The sequence below is a fragment of the Catharus ustulatus genome, chromosome 1 (genome assembly GCF_009819885.2).
Source record: "Catharus ustulatus isolate bCatUst1 chromosome 1, bCatUst1.pri.v2, whole genome shotgun sequence".
NCBI classification, from domain to species: Eukaryota; Metazoa; Chordata; class Aves; order Passeriformes; family Turdidae; genus Catharus; species Catharus ustulatus.
Window position 1 is genome coordinate 59,333,875 of NC_046221.1, and position 26,704 is coordinate 59,360,578.

The 26,704-nt window shown below is 41.9% G+C and overlaps 2 protein-coding genes across 4 annotated transcripts in view; both read left to right on the plus strand.

The window, feature by feature from the left end:
- The window catches only part of ICE1 (interactor of little elongation complex ELL subunit 1), a 44,953-nt gene extending 37,746 nt beyond the window's left edge, over positions 1–7,207 (plus strand). For all 3 annotated transcript variants that reach the window (XM_033058958.1, XM_033058966.2, XM_033058974.2), the window contains 4 exons: positions 2,495–2,685; positions 3,823–3,929; positions 4,829–4,927; positions 6,353–7,207. In XM_033058958.1, the coding sequence (XP_032914849.1) occupies positions 2,495–2,685; positions 3,823–3,929; positions 4,829–4,927; positions 6,353–6,534 (579 nt within the window). In that variant the 3' untranslated portion in view covers positions 6,535–7,207. The remainder of the gene's footprint in view (positions 1–2,494; positions 2,686–3,822; positions 3,930–4,828; positions 4,928–6,352) is intronic.
- Positions 7,208–10,657: 3,450 nt separating this feature from the next.
- On the plus strand, positions 10,658–22,767 carry HUS1 (HUS1 checkpoint clamp component). Its single transcript, XM_033069344.2, has 8 exons — positions 10,658–11,058; positions 11,335–11,462; positions 11,914–12,090; positions 12,728–12,835; positions 13,753–13,827; positions 15,372–15,471; positions 15,829–15,960; positions 17,494–22,767. Exons 1-8 carry the CDS (start codon positions 11,007–11,009, stop codon positions 17,574–17,576), a joined length of 855 nt encoding a protein of 284 aa, XP_032925235.1. The 5' UTR covers positions 10,658–11,006; the 3' UTR covers positions 17,577–22,767.
- Positions 22,768–26,704: the final 3,937 nt, after the last annotated feature.

Genomic DNA, 26,704 nt, shown 5'->3' on the forward strand with positions numbered 1-26,704 from the left:
TGCACTTCCGGGTTTGGAAATTTCAGAACTTTTTTCATATATTAGCTGCTCCTGAGTGTAAGCCGCATTTCCGGGTTGGGAGCGAAATTTTAGTCAAAATGGCGTGGCTTATAATCATGAAATTACTCTAATTGTTGGTTTTAAACTTTTGACTAGAGTGTTGTTGGACTAGGGAATTCTTTCCATCTGTGGAACTGTTCTTTGAGATTTTTTCTTTTGCTTTGTATTGTTGCTTTTTAAAATATGTCTTGGTTTTATCTTTCATAGTTCTCTGTGTAACATTACTACAGTTAATTTCAAGATGAGTCTGTCTCTTTTTACTCATTATCTTTTTGCAGGGTAGACTGTAAATACTTTGTTTATCACAAAAAATCTTAGGGTAACTTCATAAGCAGTTGGTGTGATCAATACAAAACCAGTGATACCAAAAGAAGGATGATCAGTGAGAGATGACTTCAGGTCTTTGAGCTGTTCGGCAAATCATTTAATTTCTATCAGTTTTCAGCAGGCACGTTACCATCCTGAAAAGCATGTTGCAGGAGGAAAAATTGAAATCATTGGGAGCAATTTTATATCATGCAGATGGAAAGCCAGAGGTGCTTTGCTTCTAAGGGAGTTTGTATAACAGGCTTGTGTGCCTGTTTAAAGGCTAGGGCTCCACATTTTTGAAAATTCCGTATTAATGCCAGGCTTGCTTTCTGGAAATAAAGTAATTTTGTAAATATCAAGGGAACAAAGTCATATTGGTTCATAGCTGTCCTGGTTCTGACCAGGCCCAGGGTTAATTTTTGCAGTAGCCAAAAGGGAGCATGGCTGGGATTTGGAGATTCATTCTGTACCACCTCACATCATTACCAGCAATGTGGGGAAGGGAGTCTCTTCCAGGCTGAATGAGTCCATTCCAGGTCAGAATAGTGTGGTGGAGGGAGAGGCTGGCTATTGTTGTTTCTGCATTAATTGCTGGTCTCTCTTTTGTACCCTCCATCACTAGTATTTGTTGCTATTACTATTTTTTTTTATCTGATTGCTGTTTCCAGTAAATTGTTCTTAACTTGTAATCTTTACATTTTGTGCCTCCAATTCTCCTCTCTGTCCTGCCACAGAGAAGAGGATGGGAGAGGAGAGAGAAAGCAAGCAGTGCTTGGTTTCAGTGGGAGCACTAATTTGGAGAACAGCACTCCTGAACCATGACAATAGCTCATCTATTCCCTATCCTAACATGTTGCTCTGCAACTGCCTTGAGGAATGCAGTAGTCTTACTGCTGTTGTCATAGCCTTTAGGTGTTGTATGGTACTATTTTTCTCTTTAACCTCTGAAGCCAGCCATGAATTTAATATGGTGTCACTGAAATTACAGCCCCCTAAACCTCCTGCTTTAGTACAGAAGTGAGTTAATTTGGCATGGATTTGTATCTGGTTTTTTTACGTTAAATCCCAGTTGTGATGTAGCGTTAAGCTCTGGTATGAAGTTACACTGTACTGCAGTCCCTGTTTAGTGAAAAATTTGTGTTGTCCATTCTGTTAGGTTACAGCTTTTAGTATCATGCCAGTAGAGATGCACATAAGAGTGTCCTAGTAAATATTGCACTCACACTTACCTACTTCATTAATGGATCTCTGAAATATGACAGCTGCTGCAGCTGAGGAGAAACACCTCTGAGAAATTTTCTGTAGTGAAGATAGGAGATTACATCATCCTGTCTGTAAGCTCTGTTTTACCTAGGTAGAAATAAAGGTAAAAGTTTCCAGTAGATTGTGATTAACAGTCTGTTACACATAAATTTTAGGAGACGATTATTGTGCTTCTGAAAGTAAAACTCACATTAATTAGGTATTTATTTCTTGGTCAAAGCATGTCATTTTAGTGACTTGAGAACTTGCAAATTGCATGAGGTTTTGTACTGAGAAGATCTGCCAAGCATGCATTGTGTTTATGTGATAAGCCTAGACTTTTTTTCTTAATTCATCAGATATTCAAAAAATGTTTGTTTTTAGATTTCCTTTCTTCCCCTAGCTATGTAGTTAGCGGAATGGTTTCACATGGCATGTTTATTTACCTCAATTATTGAAAGTATTTGTTTGCAAATTTGCCCCTAATGAAGAATAAAGAGTAACAAATTTTAAAATTATTTAGAAAGTGAACAATATTGGACTAATCTTCCTGCACTGGAAAAACATTCTTCTTACCTTAATGCTACATTGAGAGAAACAAAAACCCCCAAATTGTAGAAGGAGATGACAGAGTGGCTGTGAGATCTGTGGTTGTGTTTGGGTATTTTCCCCCCAAACTCTCCTTTTAGTAAAGGCGTCAGGAAAAATAGCTAGTACTTGAAGGTTTTGATTTATGTACTCTATTTGTTTGTGTTAATTCAACCCAAAAGTTGGATTTATGGTGTAAGATGCTGTACACAGTCAGTATCAAATATTTGTAAAGAGTTTGGTTCTGGGCTGGTAATTTTTTATGCATTAAGATAATTACCTTCTGAAATTCCAGACTTCATCTTTGGATGCTGGTGTTATGGTCTCAAACCTGCTTTTAGAAATGCAGTCATGTACAAAAGTAGAATTTCACCCAAGTGAGCAGTATGGAGAAGATCTCAGTGAAGATGCTTGGCAATATATATTTGCTGTTGATCTACTCTGCTCTCACATGAAGTGGGATTGGACACATGATAATGTTATAAGGTATTGTGACAATCACTTCTTTCAAATGTTTTATTTTGTGTTTTTTCTGTTGTTTGTTTTGGTGATGTTTCTTTTTTTGTTTCCCCAATTCATTATGACTTAGCTTTTAAAATAGTAAACTACTGCATAGGTATTTGGAAATGAGGATGTTTCAACCTGATGAGACCTAGACTACTGTGCATGTGTGCATTATTTCAAGATAGAAGGAGTGATCAATGAGGAAATGTAGGATTTTATGGCATTGTCCCAAGAAATGAGCACTATTAGAACTGCCTTAGTAAAGAATTGCTTTCAAAATAGCTATATAAGATTTTAGTCACTGAAGCAAAGTGATTGTCTTCTTCTGAACTTCTTCCCCTCCCGCCATAGCAGAAAATGAGGGTGGAATTTCTGATATGAAAATAACACTGCTTCAGTGCTAAAAGTGAAATATATCCATACTCATTAGTGTATTATCTTGATTTCAGTCTGATTTTAATTCTAAAATAATTGTAATACTTAGATTCTATGTCTTAAGTTTTCTTTGAACCTATAATCCAGGATATGGACTGCTACCATAGTTAAACTTCTTTGAAATTTGATACCTACAATGATATGACAGCCTTGATTTTTCTGTATAGAGGTTACATGACTTAGGAGACATTTGTTTATCTGTGACATAAAATAGTAAGTGATACTTATAATCATCATTGACTATACAAGTTCCATATCCTCAGATAGTAAAGAAGTTATTTTTGGTGAAATACTTTTAAAATTAATACTAATTAACTTCAGTGAAACGTATGTACTTTTAATTAAAGCCATACCAAGGTGATTGTGAGTTGTGGTGGTAATAGGCAACTAGGTCTATTAGCATAATTCTAAGGGTTGAAAAAAATCTTATATAGGTCATTTTAGTTTTAAAAACAAGCATCACGTCCTACTTGTAACATGCAAACTGAATTTTTGGTCATATAAGGAACTTATAGAACAGATCAGCGTGGCATTTGAAAGCAACATGATTTCATACACATCTGTGAAGTCAGTCTACCTAAAGTTAATAATAAACAGGAGAGTCATTTGCCTTCATAATTGTATGAATATTATAAGCACCCTTCCATGCAGTGTGAGATTTTCAAATTCATTCTTCTTTCACAGCAAATTGCTTTGGCCTTCTATGGATAACTGGATAAAGAAGAAAAAGGGGCATGAAACTGCTCAATCCATTCGTGATAGTGTTGTAGCATTGACACTCAGGCTAATTGGTAAGTAATCTAAATTGTTGGTTGAACTTCTATTTTGTATAAAAGGCCTATCTGAAAATGAGGTTGAAGTATTTTTGAATTTTGTGGATCTTTATGCAGATATTTTCTGTTTATCAGCCTGTGGAAAGCAGATACTTAAGTTTTGAGAGATGTGATATTGATTCATGATAACAAATACCAACATGTTTTATGTATTTAAAATTAAATCATCTGTAGCCACATAAAGAATCATAGAAATCCTGGGCTGGAAGGGATCCACTAGGATCATTGAAGTCCAGCTCCTACCCTGCACAGGCCAGCCTCAGCAATCACACCATGTGCCTAATGCATCTTGAACTCTGTCAGTTTTGACGCTGTGACCACTTCTCTGGGGAGCCTGTTCCAGTGCCCAACCACCCTCTGGGTGAAGAACCTTTTCCTAATAGCTAACCTAAACCTCCCACAGCACAGCTTCATGCCGTATGGTTTCCAGCAAAGTGTATAAAATATGGTTTTTTATGCAACTTAATGCCATAATAAATTTAAGTTAGATTAATTTATTTGGCATCTAGGTGGCATTTGATGTAAATAGATGTAGTTAGAGTTTCAATAAATATTTTCAGTATGTAGGCTATATGACATTGTTTATTAAACAAAAATGGCATTCTTTCTGAGTTTTACACTTAAAAATTGTAAACCTATGGGAGGTAGAATCAATCTGATGAAAAATGCCTTGGGGTCTTTAGCTACACAAGGCATAGGACAACTGTTGTTCCCAAGACAACATGGTAAAAATAATTACTTCTTTGTTGTTAAGATTCACATTTTCTGTTGATACTTCAACAGACAGTTTGGAAGTATAAAAAGCTGGGAAGTTGATTGTCTAAATAGTCAGATATGTAGTAACTTTTTTCTTTCAGGTCGATTAGGACAAATAGGTTTGAAGGAAGGCTGTCTTGCTGCAGTGAAGAATATTAGTTCAGTAATTGGACTGTTTGTACAGCATGCAGAAGAGGAAGGTAATGTTTTTTAGATAAACTTGAGTGTAACATCCACAATGTGATGCTTTGCAATGCCAGAATATAAATTAAGGCACACATGGCAAAACAGCTTGCTTTTGCAGTTTATGTTAGGTCAAAGTTTTCAGTTTGAAATCCCTTTCTCTTACAAAGTTAATGAGCTATTAACAGCATTACCTTCTGTTTGAGACAGAGAAAAATTCTGAGATGGTTTCAGAATACCTTGGAATACCTTGGTATTTGACTGTTTCATGTAAGAGCCTATCAACGGCATTAGAGATCACTTAAAGGGTGATTAAGATCACTTGAAGGGTGATTGTAACTTGAGCAGTAATAGCTAATTTTTTACCTGAGCAATTTATGCTGAAGCTTACTAATAAAATTGTTGCATTGAGAGAAAGACAATTCAAGATATTGATGAGATGAAACAAGGCAATTAGGGCAGCAGAGATTCACATTGCTAAGTTGCTTTGGATGTTAAGTACATTTTGCAGTGAAGCATTTGTTAATGTTAGGGAACTGTTTTGAACCACCTGTATAAATTCTCTTCCTTGCAATCTCAAGTTCTTCTAACTTGGCAGTGTATTTCTGTGTATAACAGTGTACAGTAATTTCACGACCATAAGACGCACCGGACTATAAGGCGCACCCCCTGGGAGTCGGCAAAATTCGCAACTTTGTAGATCAGATAAGGCACACCGGACTGTAAGGCGCACTTTTTTTTGCAGCGAGGCTCCACCCCCAGCTCCCCCCACGCGGTTGCTGGCCGAGGCCCCGCCTCAACCCGGCAGCCATGGGCCCCCGGGCCCGCCTCCACCCGACAGGGGCGGTGCCGCGGGCCCCCTGGCCCGCCTTCACCCGGCAGCCATGGGCCCCCGGGACTGCCTGGATCCGGGAAGGGCGGTGCTGCGGGCCCCTGGGCCCGCCTCCACCCGGCTGCCATGGCACTGCCGGCTCCTCCCACGGCTCACAGCTCACACTTCTGGTTTGGCAAATTTCGCAACTTTGTACATCAGATAAGGCACACTGGACTATAAGGCGCACTTCCGGGTTCGAGGGAAAATTTTAGTCAAAAGGGTGCGCCTTATAGTCATGAAATTACTGTATTTCTGTGTTTCAGACTCAGTGTAAACCTGACGTTTTCTTAAGTGTGGCTACTCTTAACTAAAGTCACTAGATTATCTTGTATGACCTTTGAATACTGAAAAGTTGCTGAATTGAGAAAACTGGAAAGTACTAGTATAAAATGAGATGTTACGGAATTTGTGTGCAGGTTGCAATTTCTACGTTACAGTGTTAAACAACACACCTGTTGATGCATTTTATTTTCAGTTCTTGAATACTAGTTTCTATAGATTCAGGATTCCCCAAAACATTCTTGTTTTTGATTTTTGTTATAAGCTGATTTTCGCTAACTTTTTGCAGGTGTTCCCTGGGGTGTGCAGCTGGCAGCCGTATATTCACTATGTGACTTGGGTTCAAGCAATCCAGAAGGTATTGTTGAGGTCATCCGTGCTTGGAGAGCAAAAGTTCTTAACAACATCCCTTCTGCTATCACAAATAGCATAGCTGAAATTGCTTCTCTGTGTGAAATGGAGCTAAACTAAAATGTAGGGAAGTGGACTGATCTAAAGGAAGAAGTGCCTTACCAATTAAGCAGTAGTTGGTTGCAGTTAAAAACCGTACAAAGTGGTGTGTCTTCTTGTATTTCATGTTTTTAATCAGAATGTCTGATCATACAAAGCAAGGTCAAGTATTTTATTTGTCTATTCTGTTTGAAGGAAGAGTTTTTTAAAAATAAACAAAAATACTTGAACTCCTGAGATATTTCTGGTTTGATGACAATAAAAACCAGTAGCAGTTTTTGTTCTTTTACCTACATCAGTTTGAATGGATGGGCTGTTTGACAGAATATTCAGCACAACTTGAAAACCTGGCCCTATTATTTTGTACTATTTTTATAAAGTAACCATTCAGATAGGAGAACATTCCCCAGATTCTGCTTTATTTTGCTTGGGTTATCTCATAAATTTAATTTTAAATACTTGTGGAAAACAGGTAGGGATTTAGTTTTTGTGTAGCCATCACGTATGGAGTAACAGAGATGTTAAATCTCTGAACTTGTATATATGGTGTACTCTAATGTGTCTCACATTTGATATTGTTCCACTTGGGGAATTTTGTATATGTAAATAGAGAGTTGGTTCAAAAAAAGTTCATGTTTCTAATGTTCACTACATTCTGTTTTTGTATCTTTCATAATAAAAGAGACAAACACCATCGTGTTCTTGTTGATTTTTTTAAATAACACATAGTTAACTGTGTTTATAGCTTATGTAAAAACTATTTGAAGGGCAGCAGGCAATTACCTGTCGAAGTAAGTTCACTGAATGAATTGCCCATAACACTGCAGTTCAGGACATCTCTCCAAAAGTTTCTGGTATGCTTTGGTGGCTTGGGAAGTTGCTTTAAAAAAACTATTGAAAATTTCTGGTTTTACTCTGTGGTTGTGCCCATATGAAGGGATAAGATTTGCTAATGCAGATTCTTCTTGTAATGGGACTTAGCTTCTGACAGAGTTTTCTGGTGATGATATGCATTGTGACTTCTGTGTGTCTTCCAAGTTTGACTACCATTGCAGTCTCCTAGCCCTCTGAGAGTGTCTTTCCTCTGAGGTGAAACTGTGTAGAGCAAAGTGGCCATTGAGTTCAGTTGCAGCTACAGCAGCTAGCACTCTGGACATCAAATTGACCTCAGTGAGTTTACCACAGGCAACTCAGTCAATGGAAAATAATCTAGTAGTTTTGGTGGTTCCTGTGTACAACAGGCACTGCTACAGATGTCTATCATGAAGGCTTCCAGTAGGGATTCACATAAATTAATTTGCCTCAGGTTGGAGCTGTATGATGTCTGGGACCCTGGCCATTTGGTGATTTTGAAGCTTTGGGGATTTTATGTATAGCCTTTATTTACCCTTCTTGCACTAAAATGAGCACAAAATATCTGAAGTGGAAGAAGGACAAAAGAAAGCGCAGGCTGACAATAAAAGTATTGATAATAAATCTGAAAACTAAAATAAGTGGAAATAGAACAAATTAAAAAACAAAGAAAGGAGGAAAGTGAGTAGAGGATCACAGATGTATTAAAAAATACTGCAACTCAGAAATCTTCACAACAAATAGAAATGCCTATTTCCTTTAGAATTTTTATAAAACACTCAAATTTGAAGTATATGAGATTCACTGGGGAAATACCAGAATTTTCCAAGACAAAAAATCTACACCAATACTAATTTGGAACCAAACTAAATAGAAAAAATCAACTTACCCTCAAACCATTTTAATGAAAAATGTTCTGCTTATGCAATTGTAAGAAGAATTTTTGTGTGTACTGGAAACATGATTTTAACTCTGTGTTTCTGTCTACTGCCCAATCAAACTGCATTGGAATAAGTAAAATTAGAATAACTTGGCATATTATTTTCTCATTTGGTACATTTTCTCTGCTAGCTAGCAGGATTTCCCACTAGAGATTTTATGTGATTCACTCACTTTAACATTAAACCCAAAAAGCAAAACAACATGTAGGCAGCATATAAACAAGGTCCATTAATTGAAAATTAATGTGAATTACTTTGCCATGAAGGTACAAAGAGGGGCAAGCACTTCCTCCCTAAGAATTCTGAAGGAAATTTTATTTTATTGAATACACACAATTTGTTTTAGGTAAAATTATTTCACTTAAAACAGTTCCTCATGATTGTCCGTATACTCAAAGCAACTTCAGTTCCAGTTTTGTGAAGATGATGATAGAAAATAATTATTGAATAATTATTGAAATAATTATTGAAATTTTCACTGCAGGTCATGTTTTATTCTTAATTTCATTTTCACTTTTTATGTTTTTTCATGTCTGCCCATGGGAGGAACTCGTGTTGCAGTGGTTTAGGGAGGACTGCTGCTTCTGAGTGGAGCCATGCAGGAAAAGTTCATGGAGAACTGCCTTCCATGGGAGGGACCCCACAGTCTCCCAGAGGAAAGACTCCTCTCACTGAGCAGCAGATCATCTCAACTGACCAAAAACCCCCATGCCCTGTCTCTCTGCACTGTTGGTGGGAAGGAAAGAGGAGTTGGGGGAAGGTGTTTTTAAGACCTTATTTTACTTCTCATTATCCTCCTCTGATTTTGTTAATAATAAGTTCACTTGGTAACTCTAAGTTGAGCCTGTTTTTCCCTTGGAGTGTTTTCTTCCTGTCCTGATCTCAACTCATGAACCCTTTGTTAATTTTTTTCTCTCCTCTGTCCAGCTGTGGCAGGGGAGGGTGAGTGAGTGATTTTTATGGGTGCCTGGTGTTTGGCCAGGGTCAAACCAGGAAACCATAGTCAAAGGCAGAAAAGGCAAATGATGTGGATCTGTTAAACCTTCCACATGTCAGAATCCACATGTATCAGGATGCTACAGCTTGAAAGGGATTAGATCAACCTTCCTTCCACAAACTTCATGTAGCAATCATTTCCCTAAAAGCAGTCTGCAACTGTGTCTGTGAAAGGTGGAAAGTGTGTTGAACTGCAAAGTGTAGTGTGTGGGATTTCACACCATCAGGGCTTTACCTTCTGCAGCCACGTTTTACAAAACAAGGCTAATGGACAAGTATTTAATGAAAAGGTTGGAGATAATTCTGTTGAGAATAAACTATTGTCCAAGTCTGAAGCTAAGACTGGACCTAGCTGCACCTAAGCTCAATCAGGAGTTTAAAAAGCAAGAGGGTATACTCCGTGATTCAACAGGAGAGTCTTCCTTATTCTTTTGTCTTTGGTCTGTGTAAAGAATTCTAAAATTATTCTAATTAGATTTTTCTTTCTATGTTTCATCCATGATGGAATGAAACTTGTCACTAAACTTCATGTCACACTTTTATAAATATATATTAACCCCACTTTTGCTAATACCTTTCATGATGGTTCTTTGAGGGACCCTAAACCACACATTTGTGACAAATTGGCATAGTTGGCATAATCCTAGATGAGAATTTGTGACATCCTGCTGCACTGGTTTCTCTAGGAAAATCTTCGGCTTATTTCTACAAAATTTACAAGGCCTAAGAGCAATACAAGCAAAGAATAACCTCTCCAGAAACTGTGGCTGTATCTGTCACTATGCAGACCCAAGGTTCTTTCTTTTAATTTTCTTCATAATGACTACATTGAAAGAGAGCATCAAGGCATGTGAGCAGCATCTCAAGAATATTTCAAAATTAAATGTGTGAGAGGCAATTTAGCTGATCTGGGGAACTTGCAGTGTGACAAAAGAACACCAGAGAATCGTGACAGACCAAAATATGAACACCACTAGAATACTGTCTCTGCAAATGCTGTAGTTTTGAAGGACTGCAAGGAACCAGAACCATCAAGGCAAAAGGACACCGGCTATAGGAAACAGGCATGCTGCGCACTGACTAGGGAAAGTAAAGTTTTTCCTTCACTTTCTATTTCCTCGAACTATTCCAACCTTTGCACGAACCTCTTTGCACCACGCACTAAGCTGGGAGCCTGACTACATGAGGCGCCCGCTCTGACAGAGAACATCCTTCCCAAAACACTTCGGGCTGCCCAGCCCCTTCTGGGCGGCCTGGCCAACAAAGGGGCCGTGGAAAGGCCCCTCACAAAGCTCTGCTCGCTCCACTTTGTAACACGACTGCCGCTTTCCTTCCTCACCGCCGCGTCCCCTGTGGGGCAATGTCGGGGCTTGGCCCCTGCCAGGGGCTGACGGTGTCTGGTGCAAGCGCCCCCTCGGATTTGAAAAAGGAATTTCTCGAGACATCAGGGCTGGGACCCATATAGAGGCATTTTCACGGATGTTCGGGGGTGCCTAGGCATTTCCGAGCCAAGCTTTCCAGCCCGGACAGCGCCGACCGCCAGGCCAGCGGAAGGAAACGTGGCCCGCCTGAGCCTGAGCCCGACCCTGCCCCATGGCGCCGCGCATGCGGGGAGCGGCTGCCGTGGCCGCTGTCCCCGCCGAGCCGGTCGCTGTGAGGCCTCCCCTTCCCCGACCCTGAGGGCCGTCCCGGCCCCTCGCCGCCATGCGATTTCGGGCTAAGATCGTGGATCTCGCCTGCCTCAACCACTTCAGCCGTGAGTATGCCGGGGCAGGCTTGGGGGGCGGCAGTGCCTCGCTGAGCGGCTGGGGCCGGCTTTCTCGGGCAAAGGAAAGAGAAGGGAGGTGAGGACCGCGGTCCTTTCCTGGGAAGACGTGGCATGAGGCGCTTTCCTTCGCCCCGAGGTGTTTAGGAGTTTGCGCAGGAGCACGAGCTGCGTTTGAAGAAGCGGAAGGTTTTTCTGTCCCGCAGAGGCCGGGGTGCGTGGAGAGATCCCCGCTGTAATATCCTCCTTCCTTCCCTCCCTCTGCAGGTATAATTAACACAATCGCCAAGTTAGCCAAGACCTGCATCCTGCGCCTTACTGTCTGCAAGCTGTATTTCATCCTCTCCGATAAAGTAGCAAATGGAGGTGCCAGTATGTGGTGTGAGCTGAGCCAGGTGAGCCCAGGGATGTTCAGTAAGCACATGTTGAAAACCAGAGCATGCGATTGGGTTTGATGTACGAGGCGTTTCTTGTAGCCCTCACCTTCGGTCTGCCAGGTCCCTCAGGGTCTGATTGCACGTCTGTTTCAGGTTGGGCATTCCTTTCACCTTGACTGTCACTTCAGTGTAAAGCTTCAGTGTGTGCTGGCCCACATGGGCCTGCCCGAAACTGGAAACAGGAAAGCATAACTCACTGTCAAATGGACTGATTAGGTGTTAAGGGAAAACATTCAGTGGTTTAGCCTGAAGCAATGAATCTTCATGGTTGTGTAGCCTGTTGTGATTCCTCAGGTGATCCCAGGCAGAGAAGAGTTTCTGTTCTACAAATGCAGTTCTAAGCTTAAGGTCTGACAAATAAAACTTGCCCCTCTTGTTTGCTTTATTTCCCAACTTTCAAAAATTGTAGGGGAATTTCTTCGACGAGTTTCAGATGGAAGGAGTAGCTGCAGAGCACAATGAAATCTATTTAGAGTTGGTGCCTGAGAACCTGTCAAGAGCATTAAAAACTGCTCAGAATGCTAAGGCAGTGAAGATCAAGTTGACTAATAAACACTGTCCCTGTCTCAGTGTTGCTGTGGAGCTAGTAAGTACAACCATGCTTTCGCATTCATTATTAAGAAAAAGTTCGTTAAAATTTAGTGCTTTTTCTAAGATCAAAGGGTAATATTTGGTGTAATTGTAGAAAACTAAAGCATTGTGCCATTTTCCATGTCATTAGTCTTGCCATCACGGTTGGTAGCATACAGGACCAGCTTTGTGTGTTCCAAAAGGCAAGGAGAAGGTGGAGGAATAAAGAAAGCTATGTTGTTGAAACAACTTTTTCTAATGTCTACTTTTCTCCATTCCTTCATCCTCTGTATCTTCTCTGGGTTACTACCTTTTCATTGAAGTTGTTAGGTGAAGGAGGTTTCTGTGTTTTGCCTTTGTTTTTCCTGATATTGTATGCTGACGTGTGATTCTTTTGTTGTTGATGTCAACTCCACTGATCACCTCTTCAAATCTAAGGATAGCTTATAGATACTGTAATGACTGATACATCACAAACTCTTCCTCATTTGAAAGGGGAACCCACTTAAAAGTATATTGGTAGGAACTGACGGAAAACTGGAACTGAGTGTGGGGCACGTAGTTATAGCATTTCCCAGTGTGGGTCTGAAAGATTTAAATGTAGAACTCCAGTGACATGTTTAACTGCAAGAGCATCCTCTTTTTCCCTCAAGCCATCCTTATCAAGCAGCAGTAGGATTGTGACACATGACATTCCTGTGGGAGTTATTCCCAGAAGAATGTGGAATGACTTCAGAGAGCCCAGTGTGCCGGACTTTGATGTAAGCCTCTGTTTTTATATTGCCTACTGAAAGGGGAGTTTGCAAGTGGAAAGGTATTGCTGCAGAGTATACTACTGGTGGAGTTTGGAAGGGAGTTGAAAAGAAAGAGGGAAGACTGGAGGCTGCAGTTTTGGAGGGGTATGGAACATGGCTTGTATCCTGACAAGAGAGCCCAGAACTTGTGGAAAATGAGTGGGTAATTGCCAGTTGCTTCTGTGATGTTCAGAAAAAAGAAAGGGAGGAGAAAAGGACTTGTATGGCTTTAGTCTGGAGCACCTCTAAACCATACAAGTTTAGACTATTTCAGCTGTTCGGGTGCCAAATGGCCCAAATAATCTGTTCTTTCTGAAATTTATGGCCTGTCTGGCAGACTTAAAGATATATTTGTTTCCTCCTGATTTTTATATATCCTCTCAATATCCTTTTTGACTTTTAGCAAAGTTGCAAGGAAAGATCCTTGTATAAATGTGCTTCTATTTGAGGTTATGGATGTCTGTTACCTCTATAGCTAGGAGTATTTAGATTCTGAAGACATACAAGAAGAAACTTTTATTTCAGATTTACACTACTGCAGTTCCAGCAATTACTGCAGTATCATGGGAATCTTGTTCTTTCCTTTTTGGCTATAGTAATTGAGTATTTAATAACACAGATGTTCATATGAGAGTCTGATCTGCAAAAATTTGCCCCTATTTTGAACACAGACTTGGAATATTATGTCTGGAACAATTACTAGAATGATGGCCTGTTGGGAAAGAGTTCTGTTCCTGAGGCATTTGCTGATTTCAGATAGATGATGTGCATCCTGAAAGCCATAGATAACTCAGTCCAAACTAAGACAGAATTGACAGTAGAAATAAACGTGTCCCAATCACATCCAAAATACTTGTGCAAATGCAGTTCTTATGTATTCCCAGGTCAGTATTTACCTACCAGCACTGAAAACAATGAAGAGTGTTGTGGATAGAATGAAGAATCTCAGCAATTTCATTGTAAGTTAAAGCACTTAAAGCACGCATGCTACAGATATTATTTCATGAGGGACATAGCATGTTACCTAAACTGGTGCTGACACATTGTCTTATTTTGAGATGAGTTAAACGTTGAAATCAAGGCCTGAATCCTGTGTAAAGACTGAAAAGAATTATGACATTTATTTTAGGATTTACACTGAAGAGCTTTTCCTGGGCTTCTCAGAAAATTATGCTCTTCGTACTAAATCTGTACATGAAAGAAAGAACATGGCATTGTGTTGCTACAAGCCACTCTTTATAGTTGGTAAGAAATGACAGTCCTTCAGGAATCTGCTGGAGAGTTTCTCAGTTATTTCATTAAGGAAATGCCTATTAAGGTAATGTTGTGTTAGGTGTCTGTGAATGAACTTTAGGTAAATCTGATGCAGGATTAAAAGAAATTCTGCTAATAGCCCTAGGATGTCACACTGTGCTTTTTAGAGTGACAGGTTGGGTTTGCAGTCTACCCTGGGTTTCCAGAGTGCTGGTAGACCTTTTAATTGAGAGAAGCCCTCTATAGTTGGACAGAAAAGGTTTTTTATCTAGATGTTTTTGTTCACAGTCACCATAATTGACTGACATGAAAGTTAGTAAGTAAGTGTAGAGCTTTGTAATAGTTTGGGTTTGATGCTGTCCGTACCAGTTTTGATGAATAGGAAATCTTCTGTTAATTGAGAGTCCTGAAATTGAAACAGTCTTGGTTTTTCAAGACTTGGAAGAGATGAGAGATTATCCTGGGTTACTGGCAGTTTTGCAAATGGCAGTCATCGTGCAAATACACGTCAAACTCTTTTCTTTTGTGAGATTTTTTGCGGGGCTTTGTTTTTACTTTTTTTCCTTCCCCCATGTCCTTGGTAGACATGCTTAAGCAAAATTGAACACAAGTGCTTTTGTTTCTAGAGCTGAGTCTCTTTTCTCATGCAAGATAGTTGTATGATGGGATTGAATTTACACGAAGTGCCTTGCTTTCATGCTGTTCGAGAACAAAAATGTCAAGTGTCACAATTAATTATTTTTACAAGATGAATTCTGGTGATAAAACTGGTCAAGATCAGTGCTACAAAATGGGCAGCCATGGGCCCCCGGGCCCGCCTCCACCCAGCTGCCGCGGCACTGCCGACTCCCCTCACGGCTCGCACTTCCGGGGTGGCAAATGTCGCAACTTTGTACATCATATAAGGTGCACCGGACTATAAGGCGCACTTCCGGGTTCAGGGGAAAATTTTAGTCAAAAGGGTGCGCCTTATAGTCGTGAAATTACTGTACTTGTTCTAAAAGTACTGGAGAGCAATTAAATTTGCTTATTTTTGTAACTTGTGAAAGTTTGGTCTAGAATAATTTGCATGGGAATGATGGGAAACGCATTTTATAGCTGAACATTCAAATGTTCAAACCATTTTCAGAAAGTATGATTGACTTGCACTGAAGTACTCCTGGAAGCTTGTATTTGAACAAAGCCAAACTGTATTCTTCTGTAATTCTGCAGTTTGAAGTGGGTTGTCTAAAATTGAGATTGATTGCAGGTGATTGAAGCAAACTTGAGCGGTGAAATGAACTTGAAAATAGAAACTGACTTAGTATCTATAACAACACATTTTAAAGACCTGGGAAATCCTCCCTGGGGTAAGTTTTCTTGTTACCTCTTGTATCTGTCTGATCTCATTACTTAAGTGTGTTGCTTATAACAGTACTTACCTTTTATTCTTTAGAAAATAGCATCAAGTACTTTGAAGTCTTCTAATGAAATCTTAAAAGAAAAAGTGGCCAGTGAAGTGTCGGTTCCATGTTTGGGGTGGTGGTGGGGAGCCTCTTCCATTATTCTTGACCGTTTGGTGAGAAAACTGGGATTTCTTTTCCTTGCACTGTTCTGAAAAGCAAACCATTTGAGTTCATGTGCTTCAGCAGTTTTCAGGTGTGTCCTTATGGCTGTTGAAACTGCTTTTTATGTTTGGACTAAGTATTGTACCCTAACACTTTTAGCATCAGAGGATGACTGTCAAAGTAATACTCAAGCCAGAGATCTGGAAAGTATGGCTGAAGCATGCATAGACATCAAGAAGCTGCAGCAGCTGCTTGCTGGACAGCAGGTCAATCCTACAAAAGCATTGTGCAGTAAGTTCAGCAGCTCTGCTTGTGAATTCCAGTTAATCGCCATACTTAGTCTCAGCAGAATACCATATCTTCTGTTTTGCCTTTCTTAAGTCAACTATTTTATTGTACCTGAGCACTTCTAATATTTGTATTTTTAGGCAGTAAGATTCAAGTCCTGGGCATTTAAAAATAAAAAAAAAATTAAAAAATAAAATACAGTAATTTCACGAATACAAGCTGCACCGTTTTGACTAAAATTTTGCTTCCACACCAGAAATGCAGCTAACACTGAGGAGCGGCTAATATGTGAATAATTTTCTGACTTTTCCAAGCCCAGAAGTGCAAACCGAGGTACTGAGTTGAGCAACTGGCCAGTAAAAGCCGGCATTTTGCGATTGTTACAAATTGTTACTCTGTTGCGCCGCGGGTGGAGCTGGCTCACTGCAGGCAGCACGGGGCGGGGAGAGGAGGGAGAGCTCTTTCCTTCCCTCCTCTCCTGCAGCCCGGGGGAGAGACAGGGGGACCCTGTGCTGCCATCCCTGTGGCCTGGGGGGAAGGCGGGGGGCCCCTGCCCGCTGCCGCCGCAGGTGCCGGCGGGCTCCGTCCCTGCCTGCCACCACGGGGCAGCGCTGGGCCGTGGTGACCAAGCCCAGTGGCAGTGGCAACTGGCCCCGAGCGGCCCTGCCGAGTGGCCCCACCGAGCTGGGCCCCCTGGCTCCGTCGGCAGGCCCGAGCGGCCGAGCCTGCACAACCTGAGCCGACCCAGTAAACCCCCCGCCATGCCGCGATTCTGTTACTATTTGACAACTTTGTTGCACGCGGGTCCTCGCTGCGAACAACAGAGTGGCTTTTACTCAGGTGCGGCTTATTTATGGACAAAGAACGAAATGTTTGCCAACACCCAGAGATGCGGCTTATACTCAGTGTGGCTTGTATTCGTGAATTTACTGTAAGCCCTTTTAAAAGTCTCAAACTGAATACTCAGACTCACTAATCATGTGTGTTGTCTTGTTGTCTTTGTTTTGAAGTTGTTACTAATTTTTATTATTTTGAGATAAGTATTTTTTGAAAGTCTTAAAATCTCTAGCTTCTTGCAGAGAAATTGGAATTTACTGGCATGGTTTTTGTGGTTAGGTTTTTGCCTTTGGATGCTTTCTTACTCTGGTTCTAATACTAAAATGCTTTTTATACAGCTAGTGTTTCTAGCAAAAGTCTATGCAGGGGTTTATATCCTACTTTTATAACTTTGTGTGCTTTTCCTGAGAACATCTGTTTGTTATGGTTTAGTGCAGATGCTAGAATTTCCCAAGGAAGATTTACATAATGGGTGTAACATTACAAACCTATACCCTATACATTTTGGTATCATCTTTCATAAACTATTAATGCTTCACAAGGATTTAAATTGTTTTACATTTAAATTGCTCAAGGATTTAAATTGTTTAGTTACCCTTCTGTCAGAACTTATAGTGGCATCTTTAAAAGATGTAATTTTAAAGTATTTTTCCTGCTTTAAGGTGGATTTGTGTTTTTTTTTTTTTTTCCTCCTTACAGATATTGTACGTAAAAGAATTGTCCACTTCATCTTGCTCCATGAGGAGGTTTCACTTCAGTATTTTATTCCAGCAATTGCCTGAGTGTTTTGGAATCTTGGTAATTTTCCAACCTGAGGCCTCTTTCATGAAGTCTGAAATCTTTCCTAAGTTGCTGGAGTATTTTTATGTGAGACACTGTTAGACAGTTATCAGATGGACATTATTTCAGTATTTATGAAAGTGTTCAAAATACCTCCTCATCCGGACAGCCATTTTTGTGAAGAGTTATATGCTGTGAAAGACACAATGCTGGGGATTGCTAGTATGTCTTACTCTTAGGAGGTGCAAAACTGAAATTTGCCTTACCCACAGCTTAAAGCATTCCAAAAGCACACTCAATTAAATACTTCAGTCTCCTCAAAAAACTAAAGGTAGAATTCACCTCTGGAGCTGCTGCTGTGTGTATTCAGTATTGATCAATGCAATCCAAGTTGAGGGATCTCAGAGCAAGCTATCATACCTCCATGGGGCTGGAGAGCCTTCTGGAGGGTTGCCAGATTGATATTTGCCTGGGCAAGTATGCATTCTTGCATACTTGAATTCTGTTCCCATAGAAAACTTTTGATTAGTCTTGCTCCAGCATACCTCAGTAGTTCTGTTTGTGCTTACTCTTTGTTTACCTCTTGGCTTGAAAGGACGAGCAAAACAGTCTGGATTACTTTGTTAATGTGGACAGTGAAAATCCCTATGTACAGAATGAGTATGAGGACATGCGTGAGCATGGCAATTGGTGTGAAATAAAGAACAAGTTACCTGGGGATGACATTTTTTCACTTTCCAGATAGAAAACATTGTACAACCTGTGTCGTCATGGTGTCAGACATGGTGAGATTGTATCTAGGCTTCATGCCAAGCAGTCAGGAGCATGACTAAATTTCATTAATGGGAGTACTGCCTCTACTTCTACCTCCTGGTTATTTTCTGAGGTCTTTTCCTCCTCCTTCCATGTGTGAATTATTTGTTATCCTGGCATGTACCACATAGCCTTTGATTGTTGTGGTGATTGAATCTATGCTGCCAAATGAGACTGGGAGTTTCATGTAGAAAGTAACTTGTCTCGATCAGAAGTGTTGGGTTTTTGATTGTTTGGTTTCTTTTCAAGGGACATTGACATTAAGGGAGCAATGAATCTTTTGTTCATGGAGGTGCAAATGCTCAGCAGAAGGCTGAAGGAGAGGCAGTGACAGTGAGAAGAATAGACTTGCAGTGATGAGTGTGTTGACTGACTGTGTTTATAGGACTTTCTGCCTACTCCCTCGTTGTTCCTCCCTACTCTCCCTTGCCCTGCACATTACTGCATCAGTTGTCATATTTCCACCCATTGCCTGCAACATGCTGAGGTTTGCATCTTTACCATTTGCAAAGTTGATCTTGGTGAGCAGCCATTCACACCTGGTGGGAGAGAATTGGAAGGGTAAAAGTGAAAAAATTTATGGGATGAGATAAGGACTGCTTAATAGGCAAAGCAAAATACAGAATTCCCTCCTACTTCCCATGAGCATAGGTGTTTAACCATTCCCAGGAAAGCATGGCTCCATCGTGCATAGCACTTACCTGGGAGCACAGGCTGCATAACTCCAAATACCCTTTTCTTCCTTGTTCTTTTCCCTGAAATGAATGTGATGCTGTATGATATGGATATTCCTCTGATGATCTGGGGTCAGCTGTCCCAGCTGTGTCCCTACCGATTTCTTGTGCACTCCTGGCATATTTGCTAGTGAGGCAGTGTGAGAGTAATGCCTTGGTACTGTGTAAGTGCTGCTCAGCAAGAACAAAAACATCACTGTGTTTTCAACACTGTTTTGGTCATAAATCCAGAACATAGGAGCTACTATGAACAAAACTAATTCTATCACAGCCAAAACCAATGTAACCTGCTGTTTCTTGATAGGCCAACAATTACTGCAAACAGGTATTTTAGATTCTTTTTTCTCAGGTTACTGTCTTTGTTAATGCTAATTAGTCAGGGTTTATATCTGTGTTTGTCTCCTTTGTTTTCTTTTTATGATCCAGTATAGGATGTGATCAATCAGGTAACCATGGAATAAATCTTCCAACACTCAGATGCCTCCTAAAATACATCACTTTTGTGTCTGTTGGTGTCCCTTCAAATTTGCTTTCCTTCTCTTAACTGTTTTTTGGCATGGTATGGAAACTTAGAACCTTCTCTTGTTTTTCTTACTTTTTGGTTACACACTATATTACTGATCATTATTTTTATGCTGTATCTGTCAAAGCCTTTGCATATAGTCTAATTTTCATAATGTCACAGCAATTAAAAAAGAATGACACTTTGATTAGAAAAATAAAACAACAGAGGATGCTAAAGAGCTGTAAAAAAATTTATTACTCTGCGTTCCTAAGAAAAAACTGGGAACAAGTAATAGACTGCAGTTAACCCTTGTGAGAGGGCATAATTATTGTTTTTCATAAATGACAATTCTCAAATGGGCAGGTTGCCAGTGACTAAATGTAAGACTGAAATTATTTCAACACTGTATGCTATGGAAAAAGTACTGTTTCCAGAGCAGATGTCATGAATGATCCAGTTAAAATCATTTAGGCATAGGCTCAGAGATATGTTGCACACAGATTAGATGGCTAAATAGCTTATGTGATCTGGACTTAAATATCTCTGCTCCAATTCTTCATGTGTAAAACAAGAACCTTTCTGCTATACGGCTGCATGCAATATGTGATGAATAAATGCATGAAGAATTTCTAGTGCACTTGGCTTGTCTGATAGAAGCTTATATTTAAATTATAGTCTTATTAATGCAGGGACATCTTTCTATCAGGGAAACAGACTATGCTAGTGTGTGTGGGCTAGTATCATAAATGTTTGGCTCTTCTTTGTTTAGACTGGTAAGATGCATGTGTTCAGCTCTTACTTACCTAATAAGTAATCTTCGACTTTTATATTTTATGAACTTTAATGATTACTGTCATGTCATAGCTATGGAAGAAGCCAAATTGGAGATGATTGCCTTCTACAATGGGATATCTGACTGGATAAATGGAGAACAGTGAATGTGGTCTTCTTGGGCTTCAACCAGGCTTCTGCCATGACATTCTGATGGGCAAGCTCAGGAAGTGTGAGCTGGATGAGCAGATGGTGAGGTGGATTGAGGACAGGCTGTATGGCAGGTCTCTAGAGGGTTGTGATCAGTGGTATAGGGTCTAGTTGGAGGCCTGTGGTGTCCCCCAGGTGTAAGTACTGGATCCAGAAGTGGCCAATACCCCAGAATGTTGTGCTGCCATTCAGAAGAATCTCAACAGGTTGGAGACTTGTTCAGAGAGGAACCTTCTGAAATTCATCAAAGGCAAGAGCAGGGTCCTGTAACTGGGGAGAAAGAACCACATGCAACAGTACAGGCTGACTTGCTCTGAAGCAGCTCTGGAGGAATGGGTCATGGTGTGCGATAAACTGTCCATAATCCAGCAGTGTGCCCTTATGGCAGAGAGCCACTGGTGTCTTAGGGTGCATCTCCAGGAGGTCATGAGAGGTGATCCTGCCTCTCTGCTCAGTCTTGATGAGTCCACATCTGGAGTGCAGTGACCAGTCCTGAGCTCCTGGAGCAAGTCCAGAGGATGGCAATGAAGATGAGGGTACTGGAGCACCTCATTCATATGAATGAGGAGAACCTGAGGGAGCGGGACTGTTTAGCCTGGAGGAGAGCAGACTGGAAGGGGATTTTACCAATGCCTGAAGTATATAAATGGGAGGACATAAAGAGTTAGGACCAGTGCTCTTCTTGGTGATGAGCAACAGGATGAGAAGCAATGGGCAGAAATCAGAACATGGGAAGTTTCACCTGAACACGGGAAGGAACTTCTGAGTACTGGAATAGGTTGTCCGGAGAGGTTGTGGAGACCCTTTCCCTGGGGATATTCAAAAGCCAACTGGACATACTCCTGATTAACATGGTGTAGAGAGCCCTGTGTGAGTCAGGAGATTGAGCAAGGTGTCCCACTGTTGTCTCTTCGAGCCTTACACATTCTGTGATTCTGTGATCCCTGCAAAGCTTGTCTCCCCCAGAGGTCATTCAGATTTGCGGAGTCAGAGATTCAAGAGCATTTTGGACAGGAGGGATGCATTCAGTAGTGTATGAGACCTGGAGCACGTGCAACATGATCTTTGCTTCATTCTAGTTATTAAATCTCTGCCACAGAGTGTGTCAGCCATGATGGCTCCAAGTCTTTCCAGAAGTAATTCTCAGAATATTCTCTTCTTGGCCTGCTTCATGTAATGTATCTGGGCTCCAGCCCTCCAGGCAGGGATAGCAGCAAACTGTAGCCTCAGGTCTTGAGACACAGAATACAAAAACAAAGTGTTCTGTGTCTGCAACTGATACTATTAAAGGCAATTTTGTATTGTTTTTGGTTTCCCAGGGAACAGTAGTCTTTGCAGTGATGCTTTTCTGTCTGCCTTATAGTCTCTCGGTCTCTGGGAGATAGGCAAGAGTTTTTAAACTTACTCTCTATGTATCACGTATCATGTGTCTTCAGTACAGTTTCTGTGAGTGAGCTTCCATTCTGAGTCTTTGAACATTTCCCCTTATTTGCAAGTTCACCGAGTCCTTCAGGTTAAAGGCTCAATGCATGAAAATCTGTAAGTTTCTGTGATTGAAATTACAGTTGGTATCAGATGGACAACACAGAAGATAGTTGTCCTAGGGTGACTTTATGGTGCTGGTATCCCCAGTCATCTGTTCTATTTATGCTGGATATTAAGTTCTGCCCCTTTAAGACTGATTCTGAGAGTGGAGGATGGGGAGAAGAAGCGTGGAGTTTGTTTGCGGAAACTGCGCTCACTCTGCATTCCTCGCTCTCTCTCAGTGTGTGTTGTCTTCAGCACGGACAGGGAGCGGGAGAGAGCTCTCCTTTGCTTTTAGTTAGTTGGGTTTTTTTTGGTTTTTTTAGTTAGCTGAGACAGAGAAGTTCCCTGGACTGTGGCTTTTCTTTTTCTAAGAACTGATCAACCCTGCTTTGGACTGAAAATCCAGAAGGGCACCAGGAGCTCACGCCTGTGTCCCACCGGGGCCGGGATGCGGCATCTTCCACTGCAGGAGGGACTGATAAGAGACTGAGCGAGCTGGGCTACACCCCATGACAAGAAATTTCTGAATTTGCCATCTCTTGAGAACAGCGAGAGTTTTATTGTTAATTATTATTCATTTTTTGTGCTTGTGAATGCTTTACTTGTTAAATAAACAGGATTTTTCTACTTGTCTCCAAGGAAATCTTTTCCCAAACCAGGAGGGGGAGGGGCTGCTTAAATTTGCTTTCTGGAAAAGACCACTTCAGAGTTTCCTCCCAAATTTGTCCCAAACCAGGGCAGTTGTGAAGGCGGATTGAAGGTTCATCCACTAGAGGGAAAATGAATTATTAATTCCCTCAAGTATGGTATATGTTGCTAGAGTTGTGTAATATTTTAGTATGAGATGCCAACAAAAAGTTACTTCATTCTGCAATAGCCTGTGAATTGCAAGGCATGAATATAGTTACAGAGAGGAGGCTGCAGAGACCCTATTCACTTGAATTTTTCTTTTACACAAAACAACTTTCTCACAACTAAACCAGTTGACAAATGAACTTTTATTTGGTTCAGTTGCATTGCTGGAATGGAAATCTCATTACATGCAGACGGGGTGCTCCATCTGATCGCCACCACTGTAGGCTTGAAGTAGAGAGAAGTAATCCCTCCCTGCAGGCTTTTTATGTCCTCAAACTCAAAACATCTGTACAATATATGTGTAGGGTGTTGGTTTTTCAAAAGATTTCAACACATTCTCTTTTCTAGCGCAGTTAAAACATACGCTTATGAAGTCCACTGATTTTAATAAGAATTAAGGAAAACTTCAAGTTAAGGATTTATTTATTGCCAGTCGGGATATTTTAGCGATTAAGATCCTAAATACTTCATCATGGAAGTTCAATATAATTTTTGACATTTCCTTCAGTTTTTAACTGCGAACCACACACACTCGACTAAATGAATGTTACCATATGTTGATGACATTTTTGTAAAGATGCTTCCAAAGATTAATAAAATATTAGAGTTAAATTTCATTAGTAAGGTATAGAAGGATTGTTGTTTTAATGCCAGGGAGAGAATCTCATAGAAGTGGAAAGAAGTATGTTTTACTGGTGTCCTTTTCCAGCTTCAGGCCAACATGTCACTACTTCTAAGATCCACACTCCCACTCCAAAAAACCCAACCAACCAACCAACCAACCAATCAACCAACATCCTGCAGCTTCTGTACATGCAGAAAGTTTTGTATACTAAGTTTGTGCTACACTATTGCAGTCCTGCCAGTGAAATAACTAATCACAATTTTCTCACTGTTAAATTAAATCAGAGATCTTTGTTATGCAGTGAGTTAGTGAGGGTGTGAATGTCATCTTCCTAATCCTGGCAGTTGTTACATTTGTTGAATTCAGTAAATAATTTCTTAGACAATGGAAGGTGGTAGCTGTCAAAACCTGGGAGAAAACTAATTTTCTCTTATGAAAACTGATTTATGCTAGCAAGACCAAGCCAGCAGAGGACTGTAGGAGACTGTATGAGGCTGTAGGCAGTGGACCGGACAGTCGGGACAGACGGAGAGAACTCTAAAGCCAGGTCTTGAAACATGTGGTCTGTTGCAAAAAGGCGTGGGTGAAAGGGCCCTGTTTGGAGCTGCCAGTCGCAGCTCAGAGCAGGGTAGTAAGAAGGCGAAGAGTAATAGAGCTTGGGGTAAGAGGGTTTTAAGAGAGAGGTAAGAGCATGGTAAAAGGAAAAGCTAAGAGTAAGAGTAAGAGCTAAGAGACCAAGGTTCCCATTACAATTCTGTGTTGAATATTCTAATTTCCACTAACCAATCTAACACAAGATACAAATCCTATAGCATTTACACACAGCCTATAAGAGTCATTACATTACCATACTGTGTTGCACTCTAAACCCTAAAAACTACTCTTTGGACCCCTTCTGCCAAGCTAGCAGGGTCTTCTCTGACCTTTGGACTTGCTGTCCAGCAGAAGGTATTGCTCAATCAACGGGGCATTACTTTTGGCCAGCCATCCTATTGTCTTATAGTTATTTAGTACAGTAGTTTCACGAATACAAGCCGCACGGATTATAAGCCGCACCCCCGGTGCCTCGACAATGTTGCTGTCTTTGTCAATAGATAAGCCGCACCCCGAATATTAGCCGCACTTTCGTTTGTCGCGAGAATCCGTGCGCAGCTTTCACAAATTGGCCAATTAGTAACAGGATCGCGGCATAGCGGGCTTTACTGGCTCGGGGCGGGGCCAGGAAGGCTCGGCCCGCTCATGGTTGCTGACGGGGCCGGCCGGGTGGTGCTGCAGCCGCCGCCGGGCTCACTGGCCCCCCTCTCCCGTCAGCACCGCCCCGCCGCTGCGTTTACGTACTCGCCCTGCCGGCGGGCCAGCCACTGCCGCCGCTGGCAGGCATGCCGGCCGCCTCGCCACTGCGTTGTTTACGTAATCGCCCTGCCGGCGGGCCAGCCACTGCCGCCGCTGGCAGGCATGCCGGCCGCCTCGCCGCTGCGTTGTTTACGTAATCGCCCTGCCGGCGGGCCAGCCACTGCCGCCGCTGGCAGGCATGCCGGCCGCCTCGCCGCTGCGTTGTTTACGTACTCGCCCTGCCGGCGGGCCAGCCACTGCCGCCGCTGGCAGGCATGCCGGCCGCCTCGCCACTGTGTTGTTTACGTACTCGCCCTGCCAGCGGGCCAGCCACTGCCGCCGCTGGCAGGCATGCCGGCCGCCTCGCCGCTGCGTTGTTTACGTACTCGCCCTGCCGGCGGGCCAGCCACTGCCGCCGCCGCCAGGCTCGCCGGCCGCCCCCTCCCGTCTGCACCGCCGCCGCGTTTGCTCGCCCTGGCCGGCACTGCAGGCCCCCGCACCGCCGGGCTCCCCCACGCTGCTGGCCCCGATTCTGCTGGGCTTCCCCCGCTGCCAGGCAGCCCCACCCGTCGGCCTTCCTGCTTCTGCCATGCTCCCCTGCACTGCTAGCCCCAGTTCTCCCGGGCTCCCCCACCCTGCTGGCCCGGGCTCTGCCGCTCCCCCTGCCCCGCCCTGCTGGCTCAGGCTCAGCCGCCCGCCCCCACACTGCTGGCCCCGCCTCTGCCAGGCTTTCCCACCTCTGCCGGGGCCGGCCGGGCTCCAGCTTGGCTTGGGGCTGCCGCGGGCTCTCACTTCCGTGTTGGCAGCTTTTAGAATTTTGTTAATGTATTAGCCGCCCCGGAATATTGGCCGCACTTCCGGGTTTCCACCAAAATTTTGGTCAAATTGGTGCGGCTTGTATTCGTGAAATTACTGTAACTAAGGTTTGGTGTCTCAAAGATGGCTTTCATTTCAATCTCACTTATGGTTTCCATATTCTCAGAATCTTTTGCTAGGCTATCATATTTATAAGGTTTTCCTGATTCATCTTTCCCAACAGAGGACCTCTTTAAAACATTTAAAATATCTAAATTACAACCTCCAGCCACCAAAACCAGGAGGCAGTTCACATGCTGCTAGTATAATTTGCTGATTCTCTATGGCATTCCTTGCTGGGCAGTTGACTTTCATCTATGGATGGGTTTGCTTTCTGATGAACTGTCTCTGTCCTGGAAGGAACTCCGAGAGTTTTTGTTTGCATTTTTTTTCCCCACTGTGTGCAGTATCAACACAGTTAATAGGAAGGAAAACAGTATCTGTGAAAAAAAAAAGCTTCTTTCTCTCACTTTCACATTTTTGTATGTCCTTTTATTTAGCACTGCAAGTCTCATACTTTTGCCTGATTTCTGAAAGCAAAAATGTCTGGCATGACACATGCTGTGCCATAATTTATGATGGCATTATGCCATGTCTTTTCTTTCTACAGTTAATTGTCATGATTTTAGATACAAGATTTGTTTCTACTTGTGGTCTGAAATGGAATCATAGAATCATGACATTTCTAAGGTTGGCAGAGACCTCTAAGATCATGGAATCCAGCAATTAACCTATCACTGCCATGTCCACCACTAAACCAAATCCCCAAGTACCACATCCACACCTTTTGAACACTTCCCGGGATCATGATTACACACTTCCTTAGGCAACCAATTCAGGGAAGTGATTTTTGCCAATATCCAGTCCAAACCTCCCCCACTCTGAGTGCTGAGTACAGAGGGA